This window comes from Merops nubicus, unplaced genomic scaffold (genome assembly GCF_000691845.1).
Source record: "Merops nubicus isolate BGI_N331 unplaced genomic scaffold, ASM69184v1 scaffold14049, whole genome shotgun sequence".
Lineage (NCBI taxonomy): Eukaryota > Metazoa > Chordata > Aves > Coraciiformes > Meropidae > Merops > Merops nubicus.
Genome location: NW_008629108.1, coordinates 1 through 18,382, shown reverse-complemented (window position 1 = coordinate 18,382; position 18,382 = coordinate 1). Strand labels below are relative to the sequence as shown.

General features: G+C 42.5%; 1 protein-coding gene across 1 annotated transcript; it reads left to right on the top strand.

Annotated features, from left to right (window-relative positions):
* Positions 1–821: 821 nt before the first annotated feature.
* LOC103779268 (transcription initiation factor TFIID subunit 1-like) lies at positions 822–18,074 on the top strand. Its single transcript, XM_008946893.1, has 21 exons — positions 822–953; positions 2,330–2,479; positions 2,638–2,757; positions 2,937–3,112; positions 3,788–4,029; positions 5,954–6,161; positions 6,410–6,575; positions 6,735–6,946; positions 7,191–7,299; positions 7,508–7,606; positions 8,330–8,507; positions 9,877–9,944; positions 10,340–10,462; positions 11,446–11,538; positions 11,614–11,698; positions 12,176–12,243; positions 12,326–12,442; positions 15,724–15,822; positions 16,099–16,249; positions 16,567–16,744; positions 17,775–18,074. Exons 1-21 carry the CDS (start codon positions 822–824, stop codon positions 17,989–17,991), a joined length of 2,991 nt encoding a protein of 996 aa, XP_008945141.1. The 3' UTR covers positions 17,992–18,074.
* The last annotated feature ends 308 nt before the right edge of the window (positions 18,075–18,382 follow it).

Sequence of the window (18,382 nt, the reverse complement as noted above, 5' to 3'; positions counted from 1 at the left end):
CAGTCACTACATCATAGAATGCTATCACATCAGTCAAGCCTGATTTGCCCTTGGTAAATCTATACTGACTTGTCCTGATAACCTTCTTCTCTTCCATGTGCTCAGAGATGACCTCCAGAATGAGCTGCTCCATCAGTTTTCCAGGGATGGAGGTGTGGCTGACTGGTCTGTAGTTTCCTGGACCTTCCTTCTTGCCCTTTTTGAAGACTGGAGTGACATTGGCTTTCCTCCAGTCCTCAGGCACCTCTCCCATTTTCCAAGATCTAGCAAAAATGATGGAGAGTGGTAGAGTGACAATATCAGCCAGTTCTCTCAATACTCTTGCATACATTTTATCAGGGCCCACGGTCTTATGTATATTCAATTTCCTTAGCTGATCACTAACCCAGTCTCCATTGACTAGCAGGGAGTTTTCCCTCCTCCAGGCTTTCTCGCCTACATCTGGGATCTGGAGTTCACAAGGGCTGGTCTCAGGTTTAAAGACCAAAGCAAGGAAGGCAACACAGAATGAAGCAACAAAGAAGGTGGCAGGGAAGAATGGTAGGAAACCTGCCTTGTTGATCAGGGAGCTGCTGATCACATTCACACACAAAAAGAAGCTTTACACGAGTGGAAGAAAGTACAGCTAGAATGGGGGACATATAAGGAAGCAGTCTGAGGAGCAAGAGGTTAGAAAAGCTAAAGCTCAGTTTGAATTAAATCTAGTCAGGGAGATCAGGGGGAATAGCAAAAATTTCTACAGGTACATTAATGGTAGAAGGAAGACTAGGGAAGCTGTGGGCCACCCTAGAAGGGAAACGGGTGAGCTGGTTACATGTGACATGGAGAAGGCTGAGGTTCTCAGTGACTTTACCTCAGTCTTCACTGGCAAGGGCTCCAACCACACTCCCAGAGTCACAGAACACAGTGGCAGGGTATTGAAGGAAGAGCTGCCCATTGTGAGTGACGATCAGGTTTGTGATTACCTGATGGAATAAGGAGAAAAAAAGAAAAAAATAAATTCTTTTCACAAACTGAATAGCCGGCAGATGAGGTTACTAAACCCCTCTCTATTATATTCCAAAAGTCATGGCAGTCTGGTGAAATCCCCACTGACTGGAAAAGGGGAACCATAACCCCCATTTTCAAAAAGGGAAAGAAGGAAGAACCAGGGAACTATAGGCCAGTCAGTCTCACCTCTGTGCCTGGAAAGATCATGGAGCAGATCCTCCTGGAGGCACTGCTGAGACAGAAGAATAACAAAGAGGTGTTTGTGCATAATCAACATGGCTTCGCCAAGGGCAAATCGTGCCTGACAAACCTGGTGACCTTCTATGAAAAGGTCACAACTTCAATGGATGAGGTACAAGCAACTGATGTCATTTACCTGGACCTGAGCAAAGCCTCCCACACTGTGCCCCACGACATCCTGGTCTCCAAGCTGTTAAAATATGGATTTGGTGGATGGATGACACAGTGGATAAAGAACTGCCTTGACGGCCACACCCAAAGAGTGGCTGGAAATGCGTCCCATGTCCACTGGAGGCCAGTGACGAGTGGAGTCCCTCAGGGATCAGTGCTGGGACCAGTCCTGTTTAACATCTCTGTCGGGGACATGGACAGTGGCACTGAGTGCACCCTCAGCAAGTTTGCTGACGACACCGAGCTGTGTGGTACAGCTGGCACGCTGGAGGGAAGGGATCCATCCAGAGGGACCTGGACAGGCTGGAGGGGTGGGCACAAGCCAACCTCACGAGGTTCAACAAGGCCACAAGTGCAAGGTCCTGCATCTGGGTCCGGGCAATTGCAGGCACTGAAATAGGCTGGGCAGGGACTGGCTGGAGAGCAGCCCTGATGAAAAGGACTTGAGGGTGCTGGCGGATGAGAAGTTCAATGTGAGCCAGCAGTGTGCACTTGCAGCCCAGAAGTTAGAAGTGGGATGTTTAGGTCTTTCTTGTACGTATCCTGCTAATGCCAATATCCTTCCTACTGGGGTGCACAGTCAGCAAAAGAGTTTCAGCAGATCAAATTTTCTTGTAACTTTTCCTGGGAAGTCTGCTCCCAAGCTTATACCTGTGTTTGGGGATCCTTCTTGCCAGATCCTTTCAGGACTACACTTTTTGCTTTAAATGCCTTATGTAAGTTGTCTGGCACTTTTTTTTCTTCATAGAGGTTTTATCTGGGCAGCTGAAGGATCAAGAAGTGGAATTCATTCTTGTTATGTCTGTTGAAAAGTTCAGTCAATCTCAGTTCAATCTGTTCAGATTGAAAGCACACAATGAAAAGCTTGGAACACTCCTCAGTGTAATAGCAGGATTGTGGGGGTGTGTTTCTCTTCTTCTTCTGGCAGGTGCGCACAGCTCCATGGAACACCACACGAGCCTTCATTGCTGCTATGAAGGGCAAGTGCCTCCTAGAAGTGACTGGTGTAGCAGATCCCACTGGTTGTGGTGAAGGATTTTCTTATGTGAAGATTCCGAACAAACCAACTCAGCAGAAGGTATAGCTCCCAAGGTTGGGTTGGATGAGGAGCAGTAACTGGAAAGTCATGTGGGAGAAACAGAGTGAATATGGGGCATCAAGAAGATAAAATATTAGATGAGCCTAGGAAGGACTATTATGTGATGACATTAATAGGCTGCATCTTCCCATGAACAGGACGATAAAGAACCTCAGCCAGTGAAAAAGACAGTGACTGGGACAGATGCTGATCTGCGCCGACTGTCTCTCAAAAATGCCAAACAGCTTCTGCGTAAATTTGGAGTGCCTGAAGAGGAGGTGAGCATGATCCTGGAGCAAGTTAAAGAGTTCTCTTTAATAATGGATTCAGCAGCTGATGGTGGAAGGGATGTATGCGCTTCTGCTCTGACCTGGTGCAGAAAGGAGTCAAAATCCACAGTCGGCTACCTCAGTTGTATGTCTCTAAAGCAGTTTCTTACCTGTCGTCCTCCTTCCAGATAAAGAAGCTGTCCCGGTGGGAGGTGATTGACGTGGTGCGTACGATGTCCACAGAGCAGGCTCGTTCAGGGGAAGGTCCTATGAGCAAATTTGCACGTGGGTCTCGGTTTTCTGTAGCAGAACATCAGGAGAGATACAAAGAAGAATGTCAGCGCATCTTCGATTTACAAAATAAGTAAGTTCTTTTCTGATGTTTATAGCCTTGAACCCCACCCTGTCCTCATCCTAAAAGTCCAGTGCTATCTGTGCCTGAGGCTAAATTATATGTAATGGTATGTTGATTCAGCTGATTTGGTCCACAAAATACAGCACTGAGAAAGAGGGCTTTGGTGTTCATAGAAACTTAGAGGTTAGCCTTGGTGTCTTTCTGGCATAGACCTTTTGGAAAGGTAGAATGAGTTGCATAGTCTGCCATGTACAATGGCATGTTCCACTCTTCCACAGGTAAAAGTTCACCACTGTATTCCCTTTTGTTTTAGTTAACAGCAATTTACCATCTCTCTTAGAGTAGCAGCTATGTCCTGTTCTTTAGAACTGCCAGAAGAATTCATGCAATTATTTCTTGTTCTGGCCCAAGACCTGAGACACCTGGGAGGGAATATAGTACTGTTGATGATGAGGAGATCAAGTTGTTGCAGAAGTTTGGCTTGGAACAGTTGATCTTTTGGACACAGAGATTACAGGAGGACTGAGAAGGGAATATTATGCCTGTTCTTGTAGTAGTGATTTCCAACAACAATTTTCAAACCATTGCATCATTTTATCTTTGTATTTCTGGGTAGGTAACAGGTTGATTTTTTTGGTGGGAGTGGAGTGGACTAACTGACTTTCAAGGTGACTCCTGTTTCAGGGTTCTAGAATCCACTGAGGTCCTGTCAACAGACACAGATAGCAGCTCAGCTGAAGACAGTGACTTTGAAGAGATGGGAAAGAATATTGAAAATATGTTACAGAACAAGAAAACTAGTTCTCAGCTCTCTCGGGAAAGAGAAGAGCAGGAACGAAAGGAATTGCAGAGGATGCTTCTGGGAGAAGACAGTGGCAATGACAAAGAGAGAGGCAAAAAGGACAGGAGAGACAAAAAGGGTCTGTGTAAGTAACTGCAACATCCACAGTGTACCTGGGAAGGGCTGCAGAACTCTGTGTGCTGTTTTGTGTGCTGATCTGGCCTCTCAGAGGAGAGTGTGGATTCCTTTACAAGGAGGAAGGAATCTATACATTCTTGGTTGTAAGCCATGCTTATATGGGGGTTCTTCCTTCTGAGCAGTTACTGGCTGAAAATGCATTTAAAGTATTTTCTTTTCCCCATAACTTTGCTTATTTTGAACTGTAAACTTTGATATTTCTTCAGACATGGACTGCTTGCTGCTTAAGTATCTTTTTTTTTTTTCCTCCCTAGGGGAAGTGGGGGCACATATTTTTGGGTAGTTTTCTCAAGGTGTGTTCACAAATAGTGTCTGCATCCAGCTTATGGTACTCAGTTTTGGTCTTGGCTTTAAACACAGCTATGTGTGTGAAACAGGCACATGATGCAGACTGGTAGCAGTGTCCGTTTCACATTGTGCTGTAGTCGTGCACTTGGGAGGTGTTCTGCCAATGAAAGAATGATACAGCCAGCAGAAAGAACAACCAATAGACTGTACTGTAACCAGAAACATTGACTGCTGGGGGTACAAACAGGTCAACCAGCTGGTACATGATCGACGCCACCCCCAGCGATCCCACAAAAGATGTGAGACGGCCAACAACAGGTGGTACAAACAGTGAACTGAGGTTTCCCATAGTTGGCATGGGAAACAGCCAAACCAGCCAGTTAAATACATAAGAGAAAGGTGCCCACATAGTGACTCTCACCTGATCAGCCCACGTTCACAAAGGTCTAAACAGACCAGGGCCCAGCTCCAGGAGAGTCAGGAGGTCTGCCCTGAACCAGGAAGCTCTGTGGAGTGCACTCCACAGACAGACACTCCTGACTCCCTGCCAGTGGTCCCAGCTTTTATCCCCAAGCAGACACCTGACCTTTGTTCACTCAGTGCGGGACCCCTGGGGCTCATTTCCCTTCTGGCTCTCCCTGCAGGGCCGGCCGCACCCTGGGGGGAAGCTATAAGGCAAACTCACCTCCTCTGTGTGAAGGGCTGTGGGGATCACCCATATGTCAACCTTAATTCGGGGCTTGGGATTCAAACCCCAGCATTTCAGGAGGTAATCGGGCAGCTGCCAGATTCGGATCTCCTGGAGACATGTTTATTCTAAGTGCATTCCAACAGAGAACTTGACATATCACTAACTGGCAGGTAAAAGTGTTTGACCTGTGAATGTATGGTGGTTCCCATGACCACTGTTACTTGGTGAATTTGTATGGAGCAAAGTTGAGCTCTGCTGTAACTGTGTCAATATTATTGTTGCTGTTGGAAACCCAGATTAAGAATAAATCACTAATTAAATAATTACTGGAATAATTTAGTAAGGGATATGTGGAAGATTTGGTGATGATTGTTGACTTATGGAAAGATAGCCAGTGTTATTTTAAAAAAAAAATCTCTTGACCAAAATTATGGATAATGCTGGAAAAATTGTGGTCACATGAGACAAGACTAGGTCATTGGTTGTAACACTAGTTGGAGAACTAGGTAATTGTTGACCTTTGGTTTCTTCCAGACCTCCATACCTATGATCAAACCTACTGTAACTGTAAGCTAGCAGACAGCTTACATAGCCCTGCAGAGAAGCCATGCTGCAGTTGCCTTACAGGTTGCACTTAGGCACCTGTGGGTGCCAGATGACTGTAGCTGTTCCTCTGGTTTTATAATCCATGTTGTTAATTCAGTAGTTTACAGTTTTTTTAGATTGCTCTATGTCATGGTAAGAGAACATGAGCAAGCGAGGGAAAGACTTCTATTGCTTGGGTTTTCCTGGATTTGTGTCTTGGACATTTTTAAGCCAAAACTGTATTTAAACATGTTTCTACAACGTGAAAGAAATGAAAAATAAATAAAGCACTGTCTTGTAGCAACAGCTTCAGGAGCCTCATCAAACTCTCACAAAGATGATGACACTGCCTCTGTAACCAGCCTTAATTCCTCTGCCACCGGCCGCCGCCTCAAAATCTACCGCACGTTCCGAGACGAGGACGGGAAGGAGTACGTGAGGTGTGAGACCGTGCGGAAGCCGGCTGTTATCGACGCCTACTGCCGCATACGCACCACCAAGGATGAAGAGTTCATGTGAGACCTACATGATGTTTTTCCTTTTTTTCAGTTTTTAACTTTACTTGTAGGCTGTTCATTCTATTGGCAGTATGAAGAATTGAGTGTAGAAGTTTGGCATTGTAGTTATGTGGAGAGAGATATATGTAATGGCTGTCCATTTGGAGGGTATTAAAAATTTTGTGGGGTGATTGGTCTGGCAGAAGAGTACCTGGCACATCATTAACTCAGATTAAAAACGTGTGGTTTGTTTTTTCTCCCTCCAGACGAAAGTTTGCTCTCTTTGATGAGCAGCACCGTGAGGAGATGCGGAAGGAGCGGCGCAGGATCCAGGAACAACTGCGGCGGTTAAAACGGAACCAAGAAAAGGAAAAACTCAAGGGCCCTCCAGAAAAGAAGCCCAAGAAAATGAAAGAGCGTCCAGACTTGAAAGTAAGCATATGTAAAGCATGCTACAGGTCTTGAGCATGGGAGGTTTTCTGTTCTACTGATGTACTAAAGGACTGAGTAGGGGATTTTACTGATACTTTTCCTCTAAATTAGAAGCCTGTATATGAGTTTGGATCTGTCATCTTTCTTACATTTTTGCAGCTAAAATGTGGAGCATGTGGTGCGATTGGCCATATGAGGACTAATAAGTTCTGCCCTCTTTACTACCAAACGAATGCCCCGCCTTCTAATCCTGTTGCAATGACAGAGGAGCAGGAAGAAGAGCTGGAAAAAACAGTAATTCACAATGATAATGAAGAACTCATCAAAGTAGAAGGAACAAAAATTGTCCTGGGAAAACAACTGATTGAGAGGTAAGGGAAGAAGCAGTGATATGATGGGTAGTAAGAAAAAACAATCTAGAGCTTAGTGCAGAATATTGATAGATATATTAATTATAGGAATAAAGTGTCAGGGCTTTACGTAGGCTATTACTACAGTATTTTGATTATGTATTTGATATTATGGCAGATGGGATCAGAGCCAATACTGGGGCGAAATGGTCTCGATTCACAAGAGGGCTGGAGAATATATTATGCTTTTTTTATATTTACCTAGTGCAGATGAGGTTCGCAGGAAATCACTGGTCCTGAAGTTTCCTAAACAGCAGCTTCCTCCAAAGAAGAAGCGACGAGTAGGGACAACTGTTCACTGTGATTACCTGAATGTGAGTAAAGGTGTTACTGACCTGACTGCAGCATCTCTGTTTCTGTTTTTTGTGCTAATAGGCCATGTTCTTTATTGCTCCTCTGCATCCTCCACATGCAACACAGAAACCTGCCCATAAATTAATAAACTGAATTGCCTAGGGTTTTTGTGGGTAAATATTTGGCATCTTGGAACTGCCTTAATTTTTCTGCTTCTAATTTCTGCAGCGTCCTCATAAATCTATCCACCGACGGCGAACAGATCCCATGGTGACGCTGTCATCCATCTTGGAGGGCATCATCAATGACATAAGGGATCTTCCTAATGTAAGTTTAAGCTATGAGACCAAAAACCTGTGTCTTAAGCAATACGGTTGAAGTAGCTTGTGTGTTGTGGATGCCAAAATTAGGCTAGGCTTTTTTTCTGATGAGTGGTGTACCACCCGTTTGCCCCCTACCCTGCACACAGTTGGTGTGCATTATTTCCTAAGTTATCTCAGTTCAGAATGTTTTGGAGATTGAAAACATCTATATCAGAAAATAATGTTGAATAGTTCTGTATGGATACTTATTCAGAGCCTGGGATATGATTTCCCCCCTCCTCCCCCAACAAAACTAGAAAAAGATGCATAATGCTTGATGTAGCAATATGGAATACTTTTATATATGTAGCACTGGATGAAATTGTGTACATCACTGTTTCTGACCAGATTTTATCAGAAACTTGTAAAACCAAAAGATTAAATGGAAGTTTTGAGTTAAAATGAGAACTTAAAGTTTAGTATCTTGACTTTTGTGCTGCATAGCCAAAAATACCATCTGAGAATGGTTTGTGAGATTTTTCTTCTTATAACCGTATTAAAGAACATTTGGAGAAAAAAGTGAAGGCCAGTGTGGGGCTGAGTTTATCATATTTTCCATGGTGCCATTAAGGAACAGTTTGTGTAAAGCTTTTATATGTTCATGTCTGTTTAGCTGTGGAGGTTAAACTGAGATTAGCTATGCTAGTACTGTGTTAATAAGCATTCATTTCTTCCTTTGCATCCTCAGACATACCCCTTTCACACACCTGTAAATCCAAAAGTTGTCAAGGATTATTATAAGATTATTACTCGGCCCATGGATTTACAGACCTTGCGTGAAAATGTTCGTAAGCGGCAGTACCCGTCCCGGGAAGAGTTCAGAGAACACCTGGAGCTGATTGTGAAGAACAGTGCGACGTACAACGGTAGGCTGTCAACGATGCAGGGAAACTGCTTCTGCTAATATGTTGTATATGTATGAGCTGTGGATCTTTTGCATTAGACATAACAAAAGCAACAGAAAATCGGAATAAATTCACTGCCAGATGGCAACAATAAATATATTTTTGCAGATATCCTGGAAAGATGATGCTAATGTTAATGAGCTAATTCATAAATAAGAAAGAAGTGGGCCCTAGTGCAGTAACTAGTGCCTGTGATGTAGTAACTGAAGTTCAGTTATGGACCTATCAATGATTGAGGACACTGGTATATGTATTAAGCCAAGTCCTGCATGTCCCCTTCATATGGAGTGAAGCTAACCACAACTTCGTTTTCAGTAGACTGCATTGTGAGTGTCCTTCCTTTTTGCTTTCAGACACGGACTGGTGGGGAGATACTTGTGAACTTACTTGCTCAGTATTTTGCTTTAGTGAATGAATCTTTCCATACAAAAAGGAGTAGTTCACACCGTTTGAAACCATTGCCTTGGAGCATGCAACTTTGAATAGTGTTTAGTGTAATGATTTTGCATATTTTGATTCTTAGTTATAATAAATTTTTCCCCATTTGGGAAGGTCAGAAAGATAGTTTAAAAGCCAAAAAGGCATAAATTCTGCACTAGAGCACGCATCTGCTGGTGAGAAGTGTTGATTCATTGAGCAACTATAATATATATAGGTCAGCTGTATTCTGACAACTGATAGAAAGGTCTTTGTTCAAGAAGTATTAACTGGACAGATTAAAAAAATCTCCCAGCTGCATTGAGACTCTCTGGACTACGTAGCATTTGGGGTGACACTGACAGCACTGGGTTTGTGCCTTTACTGCTTCCTTTATTATTTTGACAGCTAAGTCAGTTTTAACCTAATAAACCAGATTTTTTTTTTTCTATAGTTCTGTTGCAAATACTTGTTTTAATGTCTGAGGAATCATGAAATTATTTAAAGTTGTGGTTTTCTGAATATACCTTAAACGTCCACCGTGCCTTCCTTAGCAGTTCTGCTTCACTGACTGTATTTGATGAAGGAAACAGAAATTTGTTCTCTAGAAGTTTGGCAAGGGTGGAGGTCTTAGAGGCCAGTCTTCCACTGGCACAGCTGCTTTCCCACAGGGTTTCCAAACTGTGACAGAATATATACAAGAAGTGTGAACATTTGCTACAAATAACCTTCTCTTATATAAAATTCATGCTAAACTAATTGTGTGTATTGGGAATATACTTGAGGATATGCTTCCAACTGTGCTAGAAATATAACTAGTGATGTTTTAGGAGTAAACATATTGTCATATTGTGGCATAATTCACCTTTTAATCAGGCTGGAGTATTTCACTGTACTTCCTGTGTGTTTGCAGGGCCAAAACACTCACTGACACAGATATCTCAGTCCATGCTGGACCTGTGTGATGAAAAGCTAAAAGAGGCAAGTCTTATGAATGAGCTGTGGTCAGAGTGGGGAGGGAGGGATGGTCAGGGGTGGTTGAGGGATTTGAGGCTAAAGGACACGAACAGGCAAAACACAGGGCTTTAAGGTGAGTGGGAGACTAAGGGAACTCCTTACCCCACTCCGGGGTCTATTTGTATTTTTATAATTTTAAATAGTTCACATTGGAGTCTTTCTCAAAAAATGGATGCTTGCTTTTTACTCTAGTTACTTTATCTTGTATGTAGCCTTAGACCTAGGCTATTATAATACCCCCTTATTTACAAGTGTCTTTGTGAAAAGGTGAATGAGTCTCTTTGGGACAGAGTGTCCTGGTATTAACAGTTACTAATCTCAGGTCATCTACTTTTTCATATTTCTTACTTTTACTGCAGAAGGAAGATAAACTGGCTCGATTAGAAAAAGCAATTAATCCCCTTCTGGATGATGATGATCAAGTGGCCTTTTCCTTCATTTTGGATAACATTGTCACTCAGAAGATGATGGCAGTTCCAGATGTATGTAGCTTGAGTATGATGTGTGTGTGTGTGTGATGTGCAAAATATGCTGATTATCATCCTGTGGCTGTATATTTACAGCGTAGTTGTGCACATGGAGCTGGCCTGTGTTTTTCTGATAGGCACAGGCATGCCTGTGCTCGCCTCTTAACTGGAGCAGAGGTGCAGAAGTGAAGGTTGCTCTCACTCCTATATAGTGCCTGTGTCAACCTTCCATTAGTGTGGTCACTGATTTTCATTAAGCATGGTCATTATAAAACATACTCTTCTCCTGCTGGAAGTGGTTGCAAGGGTGCAGTTTTCAGGTGCAACAAAACAAGCTGATTTCTAATTGGTTGGGTTTACCTAGTGTTGTACTAGTTGTTAGTATTTAAACAACTGCCCCTTAAGCTTACCAAATAAAACTGCACAGATAAGGACTTCAGTGTTACTCGTATATAATGTGCCTTATATCTGAATGGAGTATGGAGCAAGAGTCTGAATGAGAGAGGGCTCAATACCTGTCCTCTTTAAAAATGCGTTGGTTCAATTCTCTACTGTCATCAAGTTCTCATTTCTGATGTGTAAAAAGATATTTTAGAGTTTTTCTATGCTGTCACACCATGATGAACTGTTAAGCTGGTATATATAGCCCCAGTTGTGAGATCAGACTTAGATTCATTGTACAGCAATGAGTGTTCTTGCTGGACACTACAATTATGTTGCAGAGGAAATGGTGATATCAAAGAGAAAAAATATTTTCTGTGATTATTATTTTGTGTTACATGTTCCTGCTGTCAAACAGGTATCAACCGGCAGGCCTCATTAAAAATCTAACTGGTAGATCTTTGTCCCTCCTGAAGCTCAGTGATTGGATTCAGGATGCCTTGTGATAAATACTTCCCATACGTTTTGAGTATTAATCAGTTCTGAAATTTGTAGCTCAAACTGTAAAAAAATTATACAAAGAATTTTTCTAAACTTGTCTGGTTTCTTTCCTTCAGTCTTGGCCATTTCATCATCCGGTTAACAAAAAGTTTGTTCCTGATTATTACAAGGTGATTGCTAATCCAATGGATCTGGAGACCATCCGCAAGGTGTGTAGCTTGAACTGAGTAGCCACTTAAGAGATGTTTAGATTTGATTACTTACTGGGTGACAATCTCTTCCAGAATATCTCCAAACACAAATACCAGAACAGAGAGACTTTCCTGGATGATGTTAATCTCATCCTTGCTAACAGCATTAAATACAATGGTAGGTGGTACATCTGGGCACTTGTTCTGTAGTGCTGTTAAAGCCTGAAGTTGTGAATCTTGAGCTTGAGTGTTGCTTTGCTTTCTTTTTCTGCTGAGAGAAGAGATGCTTAAACAGTGAAGTTTTTACTGTCACATGGTGCTTTATTTCACCACGTTGTGCAGAATGGGGCAGTTGTAGTTGGAGATGTTTTTCTACTTGCTCAGTATACATCTCTGCTTCAGTTTCTGGGAATCTTCTTGAGATTGACAGGGTACAAGCTTCCTATCTCCTCAATCATATTTTTAATGCTGGAATAAACTGGTTGCTATTTGTTAGCTGAATATGAACCCTTCTTTATGTATGTGCTTTGATCAGAAGGTGTTGGGATTTAGGGACCTGTGTCATGAGAGCTGTGTAACAAAAAACAGCCTTTGTCTCAGCAGCTGGAACTGAGCAAATGTCAGAATGCATAAAAAGACCTGTTTCTTACTACAGGGCCAGACAGTCAGTACACAAAAACAGCCCAGGAGATTGTAAACATCTGTTACCAGACTTTAGCTGAGGTATGTGGACAGGTGCACTGTTTATATTTTTGTATGTTTGAATTTCACATTCTGCAACCTTAGCAAGCTTCTTTGTTCTTAGTATGATGAACACCTGACTCAACTTGAGAGAGACATCTCCACTGCTAAGGAAGCAGCACTAGAGGAGGCAGATCTGGAAAGTCTTGATCCTATGACCCCTGGTCCTTACACTCCACAGGCAAGTGACCAAGCAAAGTTTTCACTTCCTTTTTTTTTGTTTCAGTCTCCTGGATATTTGATCTAAGGGTGCCTCTGTTTACTGTTCTCCATCTGTCTGCAGTTTTTCTTTTAGTTGAGTATCTTGTTGGATGCTGTACTAGCAGCTGGTTTTTTAAGGATGAGAAGTGGTTATGATGCTTCAGAGAGTGAGATACCTAAGACAAAAAAGGTAATTTCCCAAGCAGCTTGCAAAACTGGTATCAAGATGAGCTGTGTGCAGTCAGGTACAACTGAATGTTAGCTGGAAATTCAAAAACTGTGTAAGTGCAGCAGTTAGAAACCCTCAGAAGGCAAGCAGTCAGAAGGTAACCAGGGGGCTCTTTGGTGGGGGTGCTGTTGAAGGGGCTTATTGATATGAGAAATTCATGAAAGGCAGGTCCTTGACAAATGTGGTCTCCTTGTGTGACAATGTGACCCACCTAGTGGATGAGGGAAAGGCTGAGGATGTTCTCGGCCTGGACTTCAGTGAAGCTAACAGCATTGTTGTGAAACAACCAGCAGCTCATGGCTTGGATGGGCATATGCTCTGCTGGGGATGGCACTGGATGGCCAAGCCCAGAGCATGGTGGAGAATGGAGTTAAATCCAGTTGGCAACCAGTCACAAGTGGTGTTCCCCAGGTCTCAGTACTAGGGCCACTTCTGTTTAATATCTTTATCAGTGAACTTGATGTAGAGATCACGGGCACCCTCACTAAATTTGCAGATAACACCAAGTTGGGCAGAAGTGTTGATCTGCTTTGGGATAGAAATGCTCTACAGGGGACTTGGACAGGCTCAATCTATGGGCTGAGGATAACTATATGAGCTTCAACAAGGCCAAGTGCTGGGTCCTGCAGCTGGGCCACAACCCAAGGCAGTGCTACAGCCTTGGCACAGAGTGGCTGGCAGGCTGTGTGGCAGAAAGGGACCTGGGGGTATTGATCAACAACTGCCTAAATACGAGCCAGCAGTGTGCCCAGGTAGCCAAGGCGGCCCACAGCATCCTGACTTGTATCAGAAATAGTGTGGCCAGCAGAAATAAGGGAGTGATTGTCCCCCTGTACTCAGCATTGATGAGGTCATAACTTGAGTACTGTGTTCAGTTTTGGGCCCTTTACTCCAAGAAAGACATTGAGGTGCTGGAGAGGGTCCAGAGAAGGGTAGCTAAGCTGGTGAAGGGCCTAGAGCACAAGACTTGTGAGGAGCAACTGAGTGAACTGGGATTGTTTAGTCTGGAGAAAAGGAGGCTGAGGGGAGACCTTGCTGCTCTCTACGACTACCTGAATGGAGGTTGTAGTGAGGTGGGTGTTGGTCTCTTCTGACAAATAAAAGGTGATAGGACAAGAGGAAATGGACTCAGGTTGCACCAGGGCAGCTTTAGGTTGGATATTGGGAAGAAATTCTTCACTGAAAGGGTTATCAAGGACTGGAACAGGCTGCCCAGGGAAGTGGTTGAGTCACCATCCCTGGACGTGTTTAAAAGTCATGTAGATGTGGTGCTTAGGGACGTGGTTTAGCAGCTTTAGGCAGAGTTAGGTTAATGGTTTGACTCAATAATCTTAAAGGTCTTTTCCAACCTAAATGATTCTATGACTATGCAATTAAGTAATGGTGGAAGTAATAGCATCCTAGTGTCTGAGATGTTCCTTTTGTTTACTTGGCAAACCTGTTAAGTTCGTAAGCCTTGGGAGAGATTGCTCTGCTAATAACCAAACGATCAAAATTCAAACATTACATACCCAGTGTGAGAAGAGAGCAATGCTGTCTTTGTAGTCGTTCATCCCAGTTGCAGACAAGTAATTTATCTATTCAGTGCAACTCTGGTGTGATTATGTCTGGAAAGTTGCATTAATTTTATCAGAGTCAGAGCAGAGTAGAGGGGTTTGAATTTCAGGGACAATGAGATATTACAAAGATTATTTTTAAGCAAAAAATGAGTTCAAATTTATTTAAGCAGTAAGTATAAAAAGATTATATCGCTGGAGCCAGAATAGCAGGCTGCAATTTTGGTGCAATATTTAACACCCTCCATGCATCTCTCCCCACAAAAAAAAAATTCCCCAAAATGTAGCATTATAGGAAGCTAGGAAGAACTTGCTAGTACTTATGATTGAGTTAAAAATAGTGGAAATACTGTAACTGAGTATCATCGAGAAAGTCCTTCATTGCAGTGGGAATGCCTGCAAGGGAGCCTCTGGTGATTGGTTGTTGAAGCTATTTACTGACACATTTCAAGGAAGATCAGACAGAATGAAGGATGATACTGACACCTCAGAGAATGAAGAACAAAAATGCCATTCTTGGTGGTTTCCCTCCCACGATTATTCTGATTTTTTTCCAAGTTGGTGATCAGTAGGAAAGGAAAGAGGCTTGGGCAATAAATGCATTTTCTGCTCCTTCTCTGTGCTTGCTAAAGGAGAGAGCTTCCTGAGCTCCTCTTCTGTTACAGTAACAGCGGAATATTTTTTTCTTAGTCTTTATTCTGTATTAAACAAAAACAAAAAAAAATTGTTGGAGAAGGTGGAATAGCAGAAGTAGATACAATAATATGACCAAGAAAATAAATTACCAGGAGGAGGAAGAAGGTGAGGAGGGGCACCAGACTGAAGTTGACTTTAGAAAGACTAGTGAGAGCTATTCTGGTCAATCCAGACAAAATTAATAGTTCCATCTAGTACTGTGGCTGTCTGTGCTTTTGAGAATGCCTTTTAGGCTTAAATCTTCAAGCTTTCTATACACTTTCACTTCATAGTCTTTGGACAGAATATGCATGTCCTCTCTACCTTGGACTCATGGTGGCTGAGGGAAAAATGGGAGATTTGTTGGAAACTGCTGTCTCTTTTTAAAATATTTTGTGAAAATAAGCACTCTTTAAGATCTAGTTGTATTTTCCAGAAATAGCTAGGTAAACGAGGAACTCTGCTGCTTTAAGGCTGGAGATTCCCTTTTCAGGGATGAGCACATCAGGATAAAAGTGTGTGGAGACTGTGTGTTCTCCGATCTTGGAATAAAGAGAGAAAGGATCCTTGCTCTGGGAGCAATATACAGATGTTTTTCTTTTTGTCTCTTCTCCTCCTCCCCCCCTGTACTTGTGCAGCCATTGTTGTGGTCCAGAAGATGTTTTTCTTTTTGTCTCTTCTCCTTCTCCTCCCCCCCTGTACTTCTGCAGCCATTGTTGTGGTCCAGGTGTCAGTATACCCTCTGGTTTATGTCCAGTAGTGCATTCCTCAATGGTACTGCTATTTGTGTTCCCCATTCAGATGCGCCAGGGGCGAGGTAGGCTGGGCGAGGAAGACTCAGACGTAGATATTGAAGTGTTTGATGAGGATGATGATGGGAAACCTAAGACTCCAGCCCCAGTGAGTATATTTACAGAAATCCCAGCCGCAGTCTACGTGTTGTGTACTTGCGGTAGATGTCTCCATAGAGTAAGGGTTGTCTGCTTTGTCTGCCACCCTGAAAGACAGCAGTACTCATAGGAATAGCTGGGCTCCTAAATGTAGTTTGAGAATGTTGGCATTAAGAAATGAGTGAATGCTTCAGAATGAACAGTGGATTAATAGGCATATGCTGAAAATGGCAGCAGTAGTTTGTATGTTGCTTGATCTTCACTATCTCTGTTCTGTATGGCCTAGGAAGTTGAAGATGCAGATGGTGACCTTGCTGATGAAGAAGAAGGATCAGCCCAACAGCCCCAGGCCAGTGTCCTCTATGAAGATTTGCTCATGTCAGAGGGAGAGGATGATGATGATGGGACTGATGAAGAGGGAGATAATCCTTTCTCATGTAAGTGTCCTTTTTTATAATAGGAACTGCTTACATGCTTCCATCACAAAAACATGCAGTAGAGAGCATACAGCACAATTATTAGGTGGGGAGAAAGGGACATTATTCAGAGCAGAGGAGGCCTTTTTGAACAATGGTGGTAATGAGATTGCTTTTGAATGACATTGGAATTGGGTGCTCAGTAAGCGGTATCACCTTCCAGATACCCTTCCTACTACCTTGGGGAGACCTTGTAGCCTTTAAACATTGTCTTAATGGGTATGTAGCTGACAGATCAAAACTGTTGATTTGTGACCAAATGTTGGTTTACTACACAGCTATCCAACTGAGTGAGAGTGGCAGTGACTCGGATGTGGAGCCCAATGCAGTGAGGCCTAAACAACCACATGTTCTTCAGGAGAACACACGAATGGGCATGGACAATGAGGAAAGCATGATGTCTTATGAAGCAGATGGTGGGGAGGCATCTCATGTTATGGAGGACAGTAATATCAGGTAATTAGAGCTGAGAATCTTCTTAAAATAATTCTTCAAAACAAAATGTGTTCTCTTAAAGATTTCTGAAGTGTTTATTATAAAAAGCTGAAGAATATTTCATGTTTTTTTCTTTTAAGTTATTTTGTGTTATTTGTGCCTTTAGTGTTCCAACCATAATTACCATAACTGCAATTTACTTCTTATTGACAGAAGTTTGGTTTTGCTGTTAAATTTTCACTAATAAAATATTGGTTGAAAGAACATTTTTAAAAAATTTATTTCCCGTTTTTGAAGGTAGGACAAAAAAAGGTTTTTCTAAGTTTTCTTGAAAACTACAGGATGCCTTTGAAGCTAAGATGATTTAGCTGATTACCTTCATGTTTGGGTTTTGGTGCTTCTTTTTTTTCTTCAATAAGTATTTCTTTATTTAAAAGGAAACAGCTTAGTTCTAAGTCCAAAGGAGTAGGAATATGCATGTTCTCTATTTTGGAAGGAGTTCCATTATTGGAAAATTACAAGTACAGCAATATCAGCTTTATTTTTTTTTTGCATTTGCTTTAGAGAATACTGACCTACTCCTCATTCTGTGCTCATTCTGTAGAGTATTAGCATTAGATCCTCTGTTCTTTTTCTACTCCTGGAATTCAGTCCTGTAATGCTATTATTGATACTTGCCTAATAGATCATAGTAGGTAGCTATGCTGGGTCAGGCAAATGGTCAGTCCAGCCCAGTACCATGACAATAGTCAGCAGAAGATGATGAGCTCTCTGTTTTTCTCTTTGTAGTAAAGGTGACAGATAGAAGGTGTTGGAGTTATCTCTTTTCCTGTCCTGAAGTATATCACAGTGGGATGAGGATGTTGGTAGACTCACCAGAAGAACTGTTTGTTTATTTTAGAAAGCTGGTCATTGATAGAATTGAAGTGCACTGTGGTTCTGAGTGTTCCATATGGACTTTAATTCAGGGAACAGGTGTTAAATACAGAGTAGTTGCTATCAGCAGCTGATTTGAAATGACGGTATATTAAGAGTATCTCCTTTGTTCTAGTTACGGCAGCTATGAAGAACCAGACCCAAAGTCCAATACAAGAGATACTAGTTTTAGCAGCATTGGAGGGTATGAGATCTCAGAAGAGGAGGAGGAGGAGGAACAGCAGCGCTGTGGTCCAAGCGTATTAAGTCAAGTCCATCTGTCTGAGGACGAGGAAGACAGCGAGGACTTTCATTCCATTGCAGGAGACAGCGACTTGGACTCGGATGAATAAACGTGCTTTCCTGAGATGCTGTCATCCTGGGCTACTCTTAGTTCCTGGATTTCCCTTGTCCCAGTGTGATATGAAGAACAGCGTAGTGTGTACTGTATTAAAAGGATTTAAAAAACCAAACATGTTATATAACCAATTAAAGTAACGATGTGACTGAGTAAATGGTGAAAAATAAGCTTTAGACAAACACGCCCTGTTGAAGCTCTGGGTTGTTGTAGCCTGTACTAGTTCCAGGATCCAGGTGAGTTCTCTATGGAATCCCGCTGTACTGCTGTAAATAAAACCTGAGGTGGTTGGAGGACGCGCTGTTTCTGTTGCGGTTTCTCCGCGCCGCTGCGTGGCTGCTGGGGAGCGCAGGGGCTGCGGGCAGGCCGGGCCCTCCCAGGGCGCC

Coding starts and splice junctions, on each gene's coding strand:
- LOC103779268 (XM_008946893.1), top strand. CDS start 822: ATGGAGAAGGCTGAGGTTCTCAGTGACTTTACCTCAGTCTTCACTGGC. Junction 2,480..2,637: donor ACAAACCAACTCAGCAGAAG/GTATAGCTCCCA, acceptor TCCCATGAACAG/GACGATAAAGAACCTCAGCC. Junction 11,539..11,613: donor ATCTGGAGACCATCCGCAAG/GTGTGTAGCTTG, acceptor AATCTCTTCCAG/AATATCTCCAAACACAAATA.